The sequence below is a fragment of the Pan paniscus genome, chromosome 16, assembly GCF_029289425.2.
Source record: "Pan paniscus chromosome 16, NHGRI_mPanPan1-v2.0_pri, whole genome shotgun sequence".
Taxonomy (NCBI): domain Eukaryota; kingdom Metazoa; phylum Chordata; class Mammalia; order Primates; family Hominidae; genus Pan; species Pan paniscus.
In genome coordinates, this window is record NC_073265.2 from 61,025,567 (window position 1) to 61,038,589 (window position 13,023).

The 13,023-nt window shown below is 41.9% G+C and overlaps 1 protein-coding gene across 2 annotated transcripts in view; it reads left to right on the plus strand.

The window, feature by feature from the left end:
* Positions 1-13,023, plus strand: part of THSD4 (thrombospondin type 1 domain containing 4) — a 665,075-nt gene that overhangs the window by 644,093 nt on the left and 7,959 nt on the right. For both annotated transcript variants that reach the window (XM_034939056.4, XM_034939057.3), the window contains 2 exons: positions 4,037-4,216; positions 8,642-8,786. In XM_034939056.4, the coding sequence (XP_034794947.1) occupies positions 4,037-4,216; positions 8,642-8,786 (325 nt within the window). The remainder of the gene's footprint in view (positions 1-4,036; positions 4,217-8,641; positions 8,787-13,023) is intronic.

Consider the following 13,023-nt stretch of genomic DNA (forward strand, 5'->3'; position numbering starts at 1 on the left):
TTTTACCCAATCTATAAACCTCTGTATTTTAAGAGTTAAATTTTAACCATTTATATTTATTGTAATCACTTATATGTTTGGACTTTTCCCTACCATCTTATTTTGTGTTTTCTATTGTCATGCTTTCTTGCTTCTTTCCTCTTTCCTTTCAACATGTTTGTTATTAGTCAGGTTTTCTTAATTCCATTTTTTCCCCTCCAACATTTTGGAAGTTATAAATCTTCTAGTGGTATTTCTTCTGTGATAAGATTCAAATTTTTAGCACAGAATTTTAAACTTTTATATTTCCATTAGTGTCAAGTTATCAGTGACCACATCCTCTCCTGAAAGAAAATAGAAGCCTTCCCCTTTTATTTACCTCCACTCTCTCAATCTACAATATCTCCAAAAAGATGTTGATATTATCTGGATCTAGCTCCAGATTAATGTTAATTTTATAGAAAATATAGATTTAAATTTTAAAATAGTTTTCTCCTTTCCCCCCAAAAATTCTTTTTTATTGAAATATAATTCACATACCATAAAATTTACCCTTTAAAAATATAGAATTCATCAGTTTTTAGTAAATTCACAAAGTTGTACAACCATATTCAGCATTGTCCAATTCCAACACATTTTTATCATTCCAAAAAGACACCTGGTATCCATTAGTAATAACAGCTTTTATTGGTGTCTTTGCCAGCTCCTTCTTTTATGTCCTGTGTCGTCTTCCTGGTTCTTTTTTATTTTGCTAAAGACTATAACCCAGGAAGTCTTTCAAATAGGATTTGTAAGTGGTAAGGTTTCTGAGCCCTTGAATACCTGAAAATGACTTCATTTTGCACTTTGACACTAATGCTTCTGGCAGATGACTCACTGCTTCCTCTTCCTTGGCACAGTCAGGCCAGCCCGGCTGCTCTTGGCCAGTAACTCAGCTGATCACTCATTGTCCTGAGGCCTCCATCCTGATCTCCATGTCCACCACCAATATAGCCTGAAGCACATGAGCTTTGCTACAGCTCCTCCTCTGTGTGCATTTGGACTATAGTTTCCTTCTTCAATTTGATCTCATCTGTCTTTCAGTGTTCAAAGATTCCCCATAATTTCTGGTCCACCAAGGCTGATTTCCCTTTCTTGTCTTCAAATGCTGTCTCATGCGCGCGCGCAAACACACACACACACATACACACACACACACAGAGATACAGATACACACACATAAACACATTCATTCACTTTCCAGCCGCACATATTCTGCCATTTCTGAGCATTTACAGTAAGAGAAGGCTGAGACGTGCTCATTCTTCCTTAAGTACACAATCTCTTCAAGGACTTGCCAAAAATAGCAGAAGATAACTACAGGTTTTGATCAAAGTTTGCAGTCTTCTGTTCTGCCACACACTTAGTACAGATGTAGGATCTCATAGCATTGAGGGGTCTTCCAGATTATGTTTTCAAACCCCTCACTTTCTCTTTTCAGATAAGACCACAGCGACCTGGGAAAGTGCAATGTCTTGGCCAAAGACACAGAACTATTTAGCGACACTGTCTAGACTCTAGTTTCCATGTCACCTGACTTCGGTCTAGTGTTCCACCCCTGCCGCCCACCCCTGCCGCCCACCCCTGCCCCATCCTCATTCCTCCTGCAGGAGAGGCCAGACCTTTGCCTGCTGCAGCTTGTGGCTCTTCTCCTGCCTTCAGTTCTTCCATTGCCTGCAGCACTTGAAAGAAAAGGACAAGACACAAATACACTCCAAATCATAAACTAACATGGAGGAAAACAGGAGAAACAGAGTGGGAAATCTTATGGTTTTTTTTTGGCTGGGCACAGTGGCTCACGCCTATAATCCCAGCACTTTGGGAGGCCAAGGCAGACAGATCACTTGAGGTGTCAGGAGTTTGAGACCACCCTGGCCAATATGACAAAACCCCATCTCTACTAAAAATACAAAAATTAGCCAAGCATAGGGGCTCGCACCTATAGTCCCAACTACTTAGGAGGCTGAGGTAGGAGAATTGCTTGAACCTGGGAGGCAGAGGTTGCAGTGAGCCGAGATTGCACCACTGCACTCTAGCCTGGGCAACAGAGCAAGAATCCGTCTCAAAAAAAAAATTTTTTTTTTAGTAAAAAAATCCCATAGTTTTTTAATGCTACGAAGATGGCAAAAAAGAAGACATAGACAAAGCAGAAACTGATGGCCTCTGCTATTTCATGCCCTGTGTGACTACTTCATCATTTGTTGGTTTGGGGGTTTTATAATTTTTTTTTTCTGTAGATGGGTGTTTTTCTTTCTCTCTGTTTTTATTTGATTGTGTGGCTGCCTATGGACAGCAATGCTAATATTTAGAGTTTGAACTGCAGACATTGTTGCAGGCTTCTTATAAAGGTAGTCGATTCTTTAAAGTCTATAAAAGTACATAGACCACAGCTTTACAACTTTAAATCAAAAAGTGTTAAGAGGCTGGGCACAGTGGCTCACGCCTGTAATCTCAGAACGATGGGAGGCCGAGGCAGGAGGATTGGTTGAGGCCAGGAGTTCGAGACCAGCCTGGGCAATATAATGAGACCCTGTCTCTAAAAACAAAAAAATTTTTTTTCTTTTTTTAAACAGAGTCTTGCTCGTCACCCAGGCTGGAGTGCAGTGGCACGATCTTGGCTCACTGCAACCTCTACCTCCCAGGTTCCAGTGATTATCTTGCCTCAGCCTCCTGACCCCAGGCGATTTGCTCACCTTGGCCTCCCAAAGTGCTAGGATTATAGGAGTGAGCCACCGCGCCTGGCCCCCGTCTCTAAAAAAAATTTTTTTAATTAGTCGGGCAAGGCCTGGCATTGTGGCTCATGCCTGTAATCCCAGCACTTTGAGAGGCCGAGGCAGGCAGATCATTTGGGTTCAGGAGTTCAAGACCAGCCTGGGCAACATGGCAAAACTCCATCTCTACAAAAAAATACAAAAATTAGCCAGGTGTGGTGACATATGCCTGTATTCCCAGCTACTCCGGAGGCTGAGGTGGGACGATCACTTGAGTCTAGGGAGTGGAGGTTGCAGTGAGCCAAGATCACTCCACTGCACTCCAGCCTGGGTGACAGAGTGAGATCCTGTCTCAAAAATAAATAAATAAATAAATAAAAGAACGAACGAACCAGGCAAGGCAGTGCACACCTGTGGTCCCAGCTACTCTGGAGGCTGAGGTGAGAGGACCACTTCAGCTCATGAGGCTGCAGTGAGCCATGATCATACCACTACACTCCAGCCTGGGTGACAAAGTGAGACCTTGTCTCAAAAACAAGGAAAAAAGTATTGAGTAAACCAAACGTGAACAAAAAACATTTTGCAAAGTAATAGATACTAAATGGGATGATTTATGAGCAAACAGTTATATGCATTTTATTTCCATAAACTAATGAAATGAACCAACATATGGAATTGCCTGGCTTCTTTGTGGGGTCACTACCCCATGGTGCAGATTTCAGCACCACATTAGGAAACAAGAAGATTGGGCTCTGTAGTCACAGTTCCCGCTGGCTGCCCTGTTGGAAGGGGAGGGTTGACCATAGGGTACATTTTCCCAAGTCTTAGGTCTTCTCCTCAGCTTTGGGTGTTCACAGGTGTGCAGAGTGTAGCTCATTGATTCAGTCACAGTATCCACCTCCTAAGAGAATAACAGATAAGAATGTCAGTTCATTGTCTTGCCTCCTGTGAGAGGTGCCAGAGTCTATGGGACAGAGACAACCAAATGACCTGGCTGGTGTGTTCCTGCAGGAGAGTTTATGGTAAACTGTTTCCCTCTCAGCATGGAAGACAACAAGATCTTAGTGACCAGCATCCTCCAGGTATGACAATCAGGGCACCTAGTCTGCATTTGGAGACAGAACTGTTAGGAAACTGCAATCCATATGCCATTTCTCCTCCAGAAACATTTCCAAGTTCTCATGGGTTCTTCCTCCTAGAATTGGTGGTAGAATTGATGGTGCCCGTCATAAGCATCCCTTGATGGACAGTAGCTGCCACCCCCTTTCCATCATGTGACACTCATCTTTCTCTGCTTCTTTCTGCAGTGTTCCATCGAGTGTGGGAGCGGGACGCAACAGAGGGAGGTGATTTGTGTTAGAAAGAATGCGGACACCTTTGAAGTGTTGGACCCCTCTGAATGTTCTTTCCTGGAAAAACCCCCCAGCCAGCAATCCTGCCACCTCAAGCCTTGCGGAGCCAAATGGTTTAGCACCGAATGGAGCATGGTAAGTCATGGTGCTCTTGATGGAGGTAGCATTGGCACAGCATCCCCCACCTGAACTCCTATAGACCCCTCTGGGCCAGGCACTGGGTTCAGCCCTGAAAGAGATTCCCTAGAGCAATCTACCTTAGGTGGTGGCTGCTGGGGTACCCCATGACTCGGCCTGCTTCGTGGGGAAGGCCTGAGACCTAGATGATCTTGCTTTCTAAACTGTAGAAACAGTGACTCTCACACTTCAGTGTGCATAGGAATCATCTGAGGATCTTGTTTGACAAGAGCAACTCTGGGCCAACTGTGGCCGAGGATTTGCATTTTTAGCAAGTTCCTGAGGTGTGTTGGATGGAGTTGTCTTTGTACTGCATTTTGAGCAATGCTGCCATAGAGGATTGAGGATTCAAGGGTGCTGTTAAAAGTACTACATCTGATGCCAGGCGTGGTGGTTCACACCTGTAATCCCAATACTTTGGGAGGCCAAGGTGGGAAGATCACTTGAGGCTAGGAGTTTGACACCAGCCAGGTCAACTAGCAAGAACCCATCTCTAAAAAACATTTTTTTTTAATTACTACATTACACAAACACACACGCACACTCTCTCTCTCTCTCTCTGTGTGTGTGTGTGTGTATACACTTTTTAAAAATCCTATAGACATTCTGGATTATGGATCGTGGGACTGATTCTGTTTTCTGTTTGAACTGGCTACTAGGAAGCTCAAAGCCAAAATTATGCCTCAGCTAGTATACCAGATCCTGCAAAGTGGATTTTATGTGCTAATATTCCTGTGGTTTCTCTTTCTTTTTCCTACTTCTGTCTTCCTTTAGTACTAGTTTTCTCACTTTTTTAAAATCTTGTGGCCCTCTAAGTCTTTCTCAAGTCATTTCAAATCCTTTTTGTAAGGAGGGAAAGTGTGTAAATGAAGAAAGAGAGAGATTGATAAATACAGAAATAAGTTATTAAGAAATGAAAGGGGAAAGGATGGATATAGTGATAAGGTTCATTTTTTTCAAGTTGAAGAGTTCATTTTCAAGAAACTTCCTGAAACAGAAAACCTCCTCACCATCATTCCAGGTGACCAGAAAACTTCCTGAGGGCCCCATCCCAGGTGACTATTGGCATAGTTCCGTGGGTTGGGGTGGGAAGTGGGGGAAGGGTCATTCTGCTTCTCATCACTGAAGATCTTCAAGCAGAGGCTGTAGTGAGGCCAGAGTAGGGGGGCCAGAGCCTTTCTCACAGTGATCCAAGGGTGATAAAAAGGAATTTTGCTTAGAAAATATATGAATAAAAGCTGAGAATTCCATTTCCAAAAAGTGTCTGTCTGCTCCAGTGATAACAGCCATTTGGCTGTGTAGCAAACCACATCTCAGAGGTAGATGGGAATGAAGGAGGTGGGTTGAAAGGTTTCTGGCAACTTCTGGGAAGTGGAATTCAATTATTTTGATGTTGACCAAGGCTTGAGGATACAATAACAGATCGCAGTTTTCTTTTGTCATCTGATTTGGAGAGTCTACAAAGAGCCATGCTCACCAGGCCAAGTTGAAGGAGACAAACTTCAAAAACACCTGCTGGAAACAACCCAAATGTCCGTCAGCAGGTGAACGGACAAACCATGGTGCATCCACACAGTGGAACAAAAAACTCAGCCACAAAAATATGGATGAACTTCCAGTGCGTTTTGCTAAGTAAAAAAAAAGCCAGGTTCAAAAAACTACATGTTGTATGAGTCCATCTATATAATATTCTGTAAAAGGAGCAGCTACAAACGCCAAATCAGTGCCTGCTGGAGGATGGGGTGACCACATCTGTGCAATCTGACCGTAGAGGGGCAGCATGGGAATTTTTTGTCTGCAATGAAAATATTTCGTGTCTTGTTTGCGGTAGGAGATACACAACTGTATGAATTTGTCAAAACTGATAGATCTGTATACCGCAAAAAGGAAAATTTTTAGATGCAAATTTAGAAAATATGAAGTAAATGGTTACTATAATAGCAAAGACTGATGGAAGCTAGACTTCTTTGAATGTAACTTGTTTTACAAATTTGAGTTTGGAACTAAGTAAATATTTTAGATAATCATAAAAGAAAATTAAGTTTTAAAAAAGCAATCCCCAGAACTGAAAATACAATGAAACAAATTAATCTAAATATGTTTCTAGTTGGTGGCATCAGCACTATTGCAAGTGACTTTAATACATAGTAATTTGACATTCTATCCCTAAAAAAAATTACTGCAGAAGAATGTTCACACTGTTTGCAATTATCCTATTTTTGGTGATAGCGTTGTGCTGGATATGATGATTGGGCATATAATGTGTGAGAAGGTAAATGAGTAATTAGATGATAGTATAATTCTATTAGCCCCAATATCCTTGAGAAGTAGGATGTTCAAACTTAGGAGAAAGTAGATACAGATGCAAGATAGATATTGTATGGCTTAAGTCCGCAATAAAAAGCCTGTTGTCCTGAATTTGAATTGGAAGTGTCAGTATAAACTTAGAAATTATCTTTCTAAAAATCTTTTCTAATTTCACCCACTGTAAGAGTCTAGAATCAGTGACCAATCTAGGGATTCAGAGGGGGTGGCCGCTTCCAGATCTGGGGCAGCATATATGTAAGTTAAGTTGGGATATCTTTTTCTAGCAGGCAGCAAGGAAGTTCTTAAACACAACAGAGCTCATGTCCAAAGCATCCCAGAGCCAACTTGTAGAGGCTCCTGTGAGCCATTGAGCATCAGTAAGAATAATAATAATACCATAGATTAGATGAAACACATTATATGTGTTTAAATCCATCCATTTACAATAAGTTTATAATACTTTAAAAAACTGATAAGTCATCATCATAGGATGTTAGGGAACCAACTTATTATTATGAAAACCCGTAAATGAAGGGAAAGATTCAAGTGTTTATGCTTTCTTTCTTAAACGACATACCACTGGGTAACCAAAGAGTAAAGGTGCTGAGGGAATATGATAGAATTAGAATTAGAATTCTAAACTCCCTATAAACTGATGGATCTGAGCATTGCACATCAGTGGCCACTAACATCCCCAAAAGAGAGGCAGCCCCCTGGAAGTAGTCTCACCAAAAAAAAAAAAAAAAAAAAAAAAACCTGCACCTGTTAAGGCCTCTTTTAGGTCCAACTTCCAATGTTCAGGAGATACAGAGCATAGAGGAACACGAATTACACCGTGGGAGCACAGTCAGCAAAATCCAGACTATGGGCAACCGCAGAACAAATGACTCAGTTCCACCCCACCACCGCAACCAAAAACTTTTTAAGTGCAAGAATGAAAAAGACAGTGGAAGGGAAACCTATGGCTTGAAAGAGTTGTGAGAGACTTATTGACCAATTGCAACTTGCAGACCTGATGCAGATCCTGATTTTTTTTTTTTTTTTTTTTTGAGACAAAGTCTCACTCTCGCCCAGGCTGGAGTGCAGTAGCACCATCTCGGCTCACTGCAACCTCTGCCTCCCAGGTTCACGCCATTCTCCTGCCTCAGCCTCCCAAGTAGCTGGGACTACAGGTGCCCACCACCATGCAAGGCTAATTTTTTTGTATTTTTAGTAGAGACGGGGTTTCACCGTGTTAGCCAGGATGGTCTCGATCTTCTGACCTCCTCAGCTTCTGACCTGCTCTGCCCGCCTCAGCCTCCCAAAGTGCTGGGATTGCAGATGTGAGCCACTGCGCCCAGCAATCCTGATTTTTAATGGAAAAAAAATCTGTATTAAAAAATCTTGGCTGGGTGCAGTGGCTCACGCCTGTAATCCCAGCACTTTGGGAGGTCAAGGTGGGCAGATCACCTGAAGTCAGGAGCTTGAGACCAGCCTAGGCAACATGGCGAAACCCCGTCTCTACTAAAAATACAAAACTTAGCCAGGTGTGGTGGTGCACACCTGTAATCCCAGCTACTGGGGAGGCTGAGGCAGCAGAATTGCTTGAACCTGGAAGGTGGAGGTTGCAGCGAGCCGAGATCACGCCACTGCACTCCAGCCTGGGTGACAGAGCAAGACTCCATCTCAAAAAAGAAAAAAATCTATAGGATTCGCAAGATAAGTGGAAGTAGGAACACTGAGTCTATATTGAAGAGAATAAGAAATTATTGTAATTTCTAGGGAGAATAATGATACTGTGGTAATTGTTAAGAGTTCTTGTCTTTTAGAGCTACAGCCTGAATTATATGGAAGAAGTGATCAGATGTCTAGATTTGCTTCAAAATAGTGGGAGGAGCAGGAGGGCTGGGGATATGGATAGGACACACCTGGCATGAGTTGCTGATTGTTGAAACTGGTTGATAGGTACATGGGAGTTTGTTTTCATATTCTATCTCCTTTTGGAAATGTTTGAGATTTTCCAGTGTCTTCTTTCTCCAGTGTGCTGAGCTATTGGTCTGCCCAAAAATCTGATGTTTTCCCTTTGTTCCCATGCAGTGTTCCAAGAGCTGCCAGAGTGGCTTTCGGGTCCGGGAAGTGCGGTGTCTGTCAGATGACATGACTCTAAGTAACCTCTGTGACCCTCAGTTGAAACCAGAAGAGAGAGAATCTTGTAACCCTCAGGACTGTGTCCCTGAAGTTGGTAAGTAGAGATTTCAATCATGGGGGAAAGATTTGTGTTTTTTAAGCTTGTCAGATTCTCTGGTGTGACAATAACAAGCCTCTTCTAGGTCTTTCTGTGACCTTGCACACAGTCATGGAGTTCAGAGGTTTGAGGTGCTTTTGGTATTATAAATTTCATGGTTTAAGATGATCATTCATAGCGAGGATGGCTGTCTAAGCCACCCACCAAGAGGCACACTTTAGTGTGGATTGATTAAAATGGTAATGCCTTCAAAGATTTGGCTCTATCATCCTTAAGGTCAAAGTAGTAAAATGTCAACTTTTAATTGTAGGTGCAAACCAGTGTAGGCTGGACCATGTGGGGAGATTCTGGGACCTTAGCAGGGAGTTGACAGAGAAGGGAGGAAGGGGAGGAGGCCAAGAATTGGTAGAGACAGTGATGGAGGGTCTGACCATCTCTCAGAGGGGCGTAGTGCAAGCTGAGTCCAGAGAGATGCAGTGACTAGACTCAAGGAGGGGGAGTGACAGCAGGAAGATCTAGGCCACACAATGGTCAGAGTCCTGCAAAGAACAGCAGTCTTGCAATTCAGAAGACCCCAACCTGCACCCTTGAAATAGGGGCCAGTTTCCTGGAGGAAAGCATTGGAGAGCGTCAGGGAGGTTAGGCCCTCTCATGGGCTGCGGTTCATGAGGAAGGGGCCCATCCCAGCAGGGGAGCTCAAGTACAGCCAGAAAACCAAAGAAGGCACCTCACACATAGATTGGGCAGATAGGAAGTGTAAGGTGGGTGAAGATGCATCTCCAGAGGCATATTGGATGCCCCAAAGCCCAACTGGAAATCTACTCAGAATGCACCCCCAGGTATAGTCAGGACTGGTTCCAGAATGGAGGTGCACCGAGCCCCTTCAGTAGCTTCTTCACAGTCTGCTAAGAACATATTTACTTTTCTGTCTTCACAATAACATCAAAGGAAATGTATTAATATATCAATAAGCTTTCATGGGGTAGATTCCTCCTGCTGTGGACCAAATTGAAGGTTTTAATATACTGACCTAACATCCTTCCTATCCCAGGGAAGATGTGTCAGTTACAGCATAGATGCTTTATGATCAAAAGTTTCCTATGTCCCAGCAATGACCCATGACTAAAGTTATGGGGATGACCATTCCCAGTAGCTACCAAAAAAACCCATAAATTCCATAAGAAGAAAATTAACAAGTTTATAAGATCTATATAGAAAAAATAAATAATTAAAAGTAAGAAAGCCTTGCTATAGAATATAAAGGGAAATGTGAATAGATAGAAACATTAACATGTTCCTGAATGGGAACACTCAATACTATAAAGATGATAAAAGAAGGTTCCCAAGGGGAGCTGTATGTGCCATATATTGGAACACATTATAAAGCTACAGAAACTAAAACTATTAGGTTGGTGCAAAAGTAATTGTGGTTTTTGCCATTATTTTCAAAGCTGCATTTATTTTTGCACAAACCTGATATATGATATAGGCATACCATATACCAACGTTATAATGCAGAATTCTGAAACAGACTCCTTTATAAAGGAAAGTTAAGTTTGATAAAGGGGGAATGATAAGTAAGTGGGGAGAGGAGAGGCTTCCATTGTATTGAGACCACACTGAAGATCCCTTTAAAAATATAAAATATATAAATGTCTAATGGATTAAAGACTCTAACAGAGAAAACAGTCTGTAAAAATGCTAAAAGAAAGTATCTTGGGCTGGATGCAACGGCTCACACCTGTAATTCCAGCACTTTGGGAGGCCAAGATGGGAGGATTGCTTGAACCCAGCAGTTCAAGACCAGCCTGGGAAACCCCATCTCAACAAAAAACGCTTAAAAATTAGCTGAGCATGGTAGGGCATGCCCATGGTCCCAGCTAATTGGGAAGCTGAGGTAGGAGGATCACTTGAACCCAAGAGGTCAAGGCTGCAGTGAGGTGCAATCGCACCACTGCACTCCAGCCTAGGAGACAGAGTGAGACCATGTCTCAAAAAAAAAAAAAAAAAGAAAAGAAAGAAAAGAAAAAAAAGTTATACACATAAAGCTGCCTGTTTGTCTCAGGCCAGATAATATAACTAAAGACAATCAAAATCACCAGGTCCTTGGAATTGATTGTGTAATTCTCAAAGCTAGGAATGACTAGCATAAGCAAATCATGTACTCTGAAGAGCTGTCACTCAGCTGCCTCACTATGTCAAAGGCTTCTAACTAATATAATATAATACAAAATGTGTTGCCACTGTTTTTGTCTTCTGTATTTGTCTATGGTATCTTTTCAAGCAGGGGAAATTGTCTAACCTCTAATTATATAAAATCCAACTAGAGAAAAAAAGGGAAACTATGAGATTAACAAAACAGAATATGTAGACAAAGCCTTGGTATTCTTTGATGTGCCTCAAAATTATACCTGTCAATGCCAAAGTTACTAAAGATGTCCAGGCCACAAGCCAGAGTTATGACACACACTTCAGTATATCCCAGAGGGCTGCTGATAGCAAGAATCTGTGTAGGCTCTGAAGGAAAAGAAGGCTCAAGTGCACATTTTGTTGATGCTGCTGAAGAAGAAAATAGTAGCTGAGTACATGGGTACATGTGTGCTGTTGTCAGCTTTTTGAAATCTGCATATAATCTTTCATTTAATCCCAGAGTGACATGATTAAATCATCCTACAATTGATAGCATCTTAAGATCAAATAAATGTCACTCAAGTAGACAGAAAATTAAATCCCCAATATAGACAGAACTCACTCAATTTTTAAAAAAAGACAAGTGGTCCAGTTTTGTAAAGGATAAAGGAAATGAACAAACTCACCACAAGGCCGGGTGCGGTGGCTCATACCTGTAGTCCCAGCACTTCGGGAGGCTGAAACCGGTGGATCACTTGGGCCAGGAGTTTGAGACCAGCCTGGGCAACGTGGTGAAATCCTTCTCTACAAAAAATATAAAAATTAGCCAGGTGTGGTGGCGCATGCCTATAGTCCCAGCTACTTGGAAGGCTGAGGTGGGAGAATCACCTGAGCCCAGGAAGTCGAGGCTGCAGTGAGCCATGATCGCACTACTGCACTCCAGCCTGAGTGACAGAGTGAGACTCTGTCTCAAAAAAAAAAAAAAAAATCTACCACGAGAGGCTGAAGAAATGCTCAAGCTACTAGTAATCAGAAATGCAAATTTTAAAAATAATGGGAGTCCATGTTTTTCCATAAGATTGGCAAGCTTTTAAAATATTAGACAATGTTCGTTCAGTATTGGCAACCGCATGGGGGATAGGTCAAGTGGCAACTCATAACTTGGTGTAAACTTTTTGAAGAGAATTTTATCAATATCTATCAAGATACAAAGATATTATTATCTTTGACTTAATAATTTCACTTCTAGGAATATATACTAAAAATATGCTTTCAAAAATGTACAGAGGCACACACATGCAAAGAATAGGGCTCATCGGGTGTGCAACCTACTCAGGACGCAGAGGCAGGAGGATCGCTTGAGCCCAGGAACCCGAACTGTGGCTGCCCCTATGAACAGTCATGGCACCTCAGCCTGAGCAACACAGAAAGACCCCATCTCTGAAAAAAAAAAAAATAGGGCTTAATGAATTGTGTAGAATTAATGAATGAACCGTACAATTTCTTGTAACTTATAAAAATTGGAAGCAAGCTGGGCGACGTGACTCACACCTGTAATCCCAGCACTTTGGGAGGCCAAGGCAGGCGGATCATGAGGTCAGGAGATTGAGACCAGCCTGGCTAACACAGTGAAACCCCATCTCTACTAAAAATACATAAAATTAGCCAGGCATGGTGGCATGTGCATGTAGTCCCAGCTACTCAGGAGGCTGAGGCAGGAGAATCGCTTGAACCCGGGAGGCGGAGGTTGCGGTGAGCCGATATCATGCCATTGCACTCCAGCCTGCGCAACAAGAGCAAAACTCCATCTCAAAAAAAAAAAAATTAGAAGCAATTACATTTCTATAACTAGAAGGAAATGACTTATTTAATTATGTTCCAGCACATAGGACAAAATACAGACACCCCAAAAAAGAAGATGGTAGATATTATGATACAAAAAAGTATCTAAATATATTTATGAGTAATATTTTAAAAAGCAAGCAGCTGAGAAGTATATTGTCAGTTCTTTCCCAAAGTAATCTATAAATTCAAGCAATATTAATCAAAATCCAGGCAAGGTTTTTCATAGAAAAATCTGACAACCTGTGTCTAAAGTTTATGT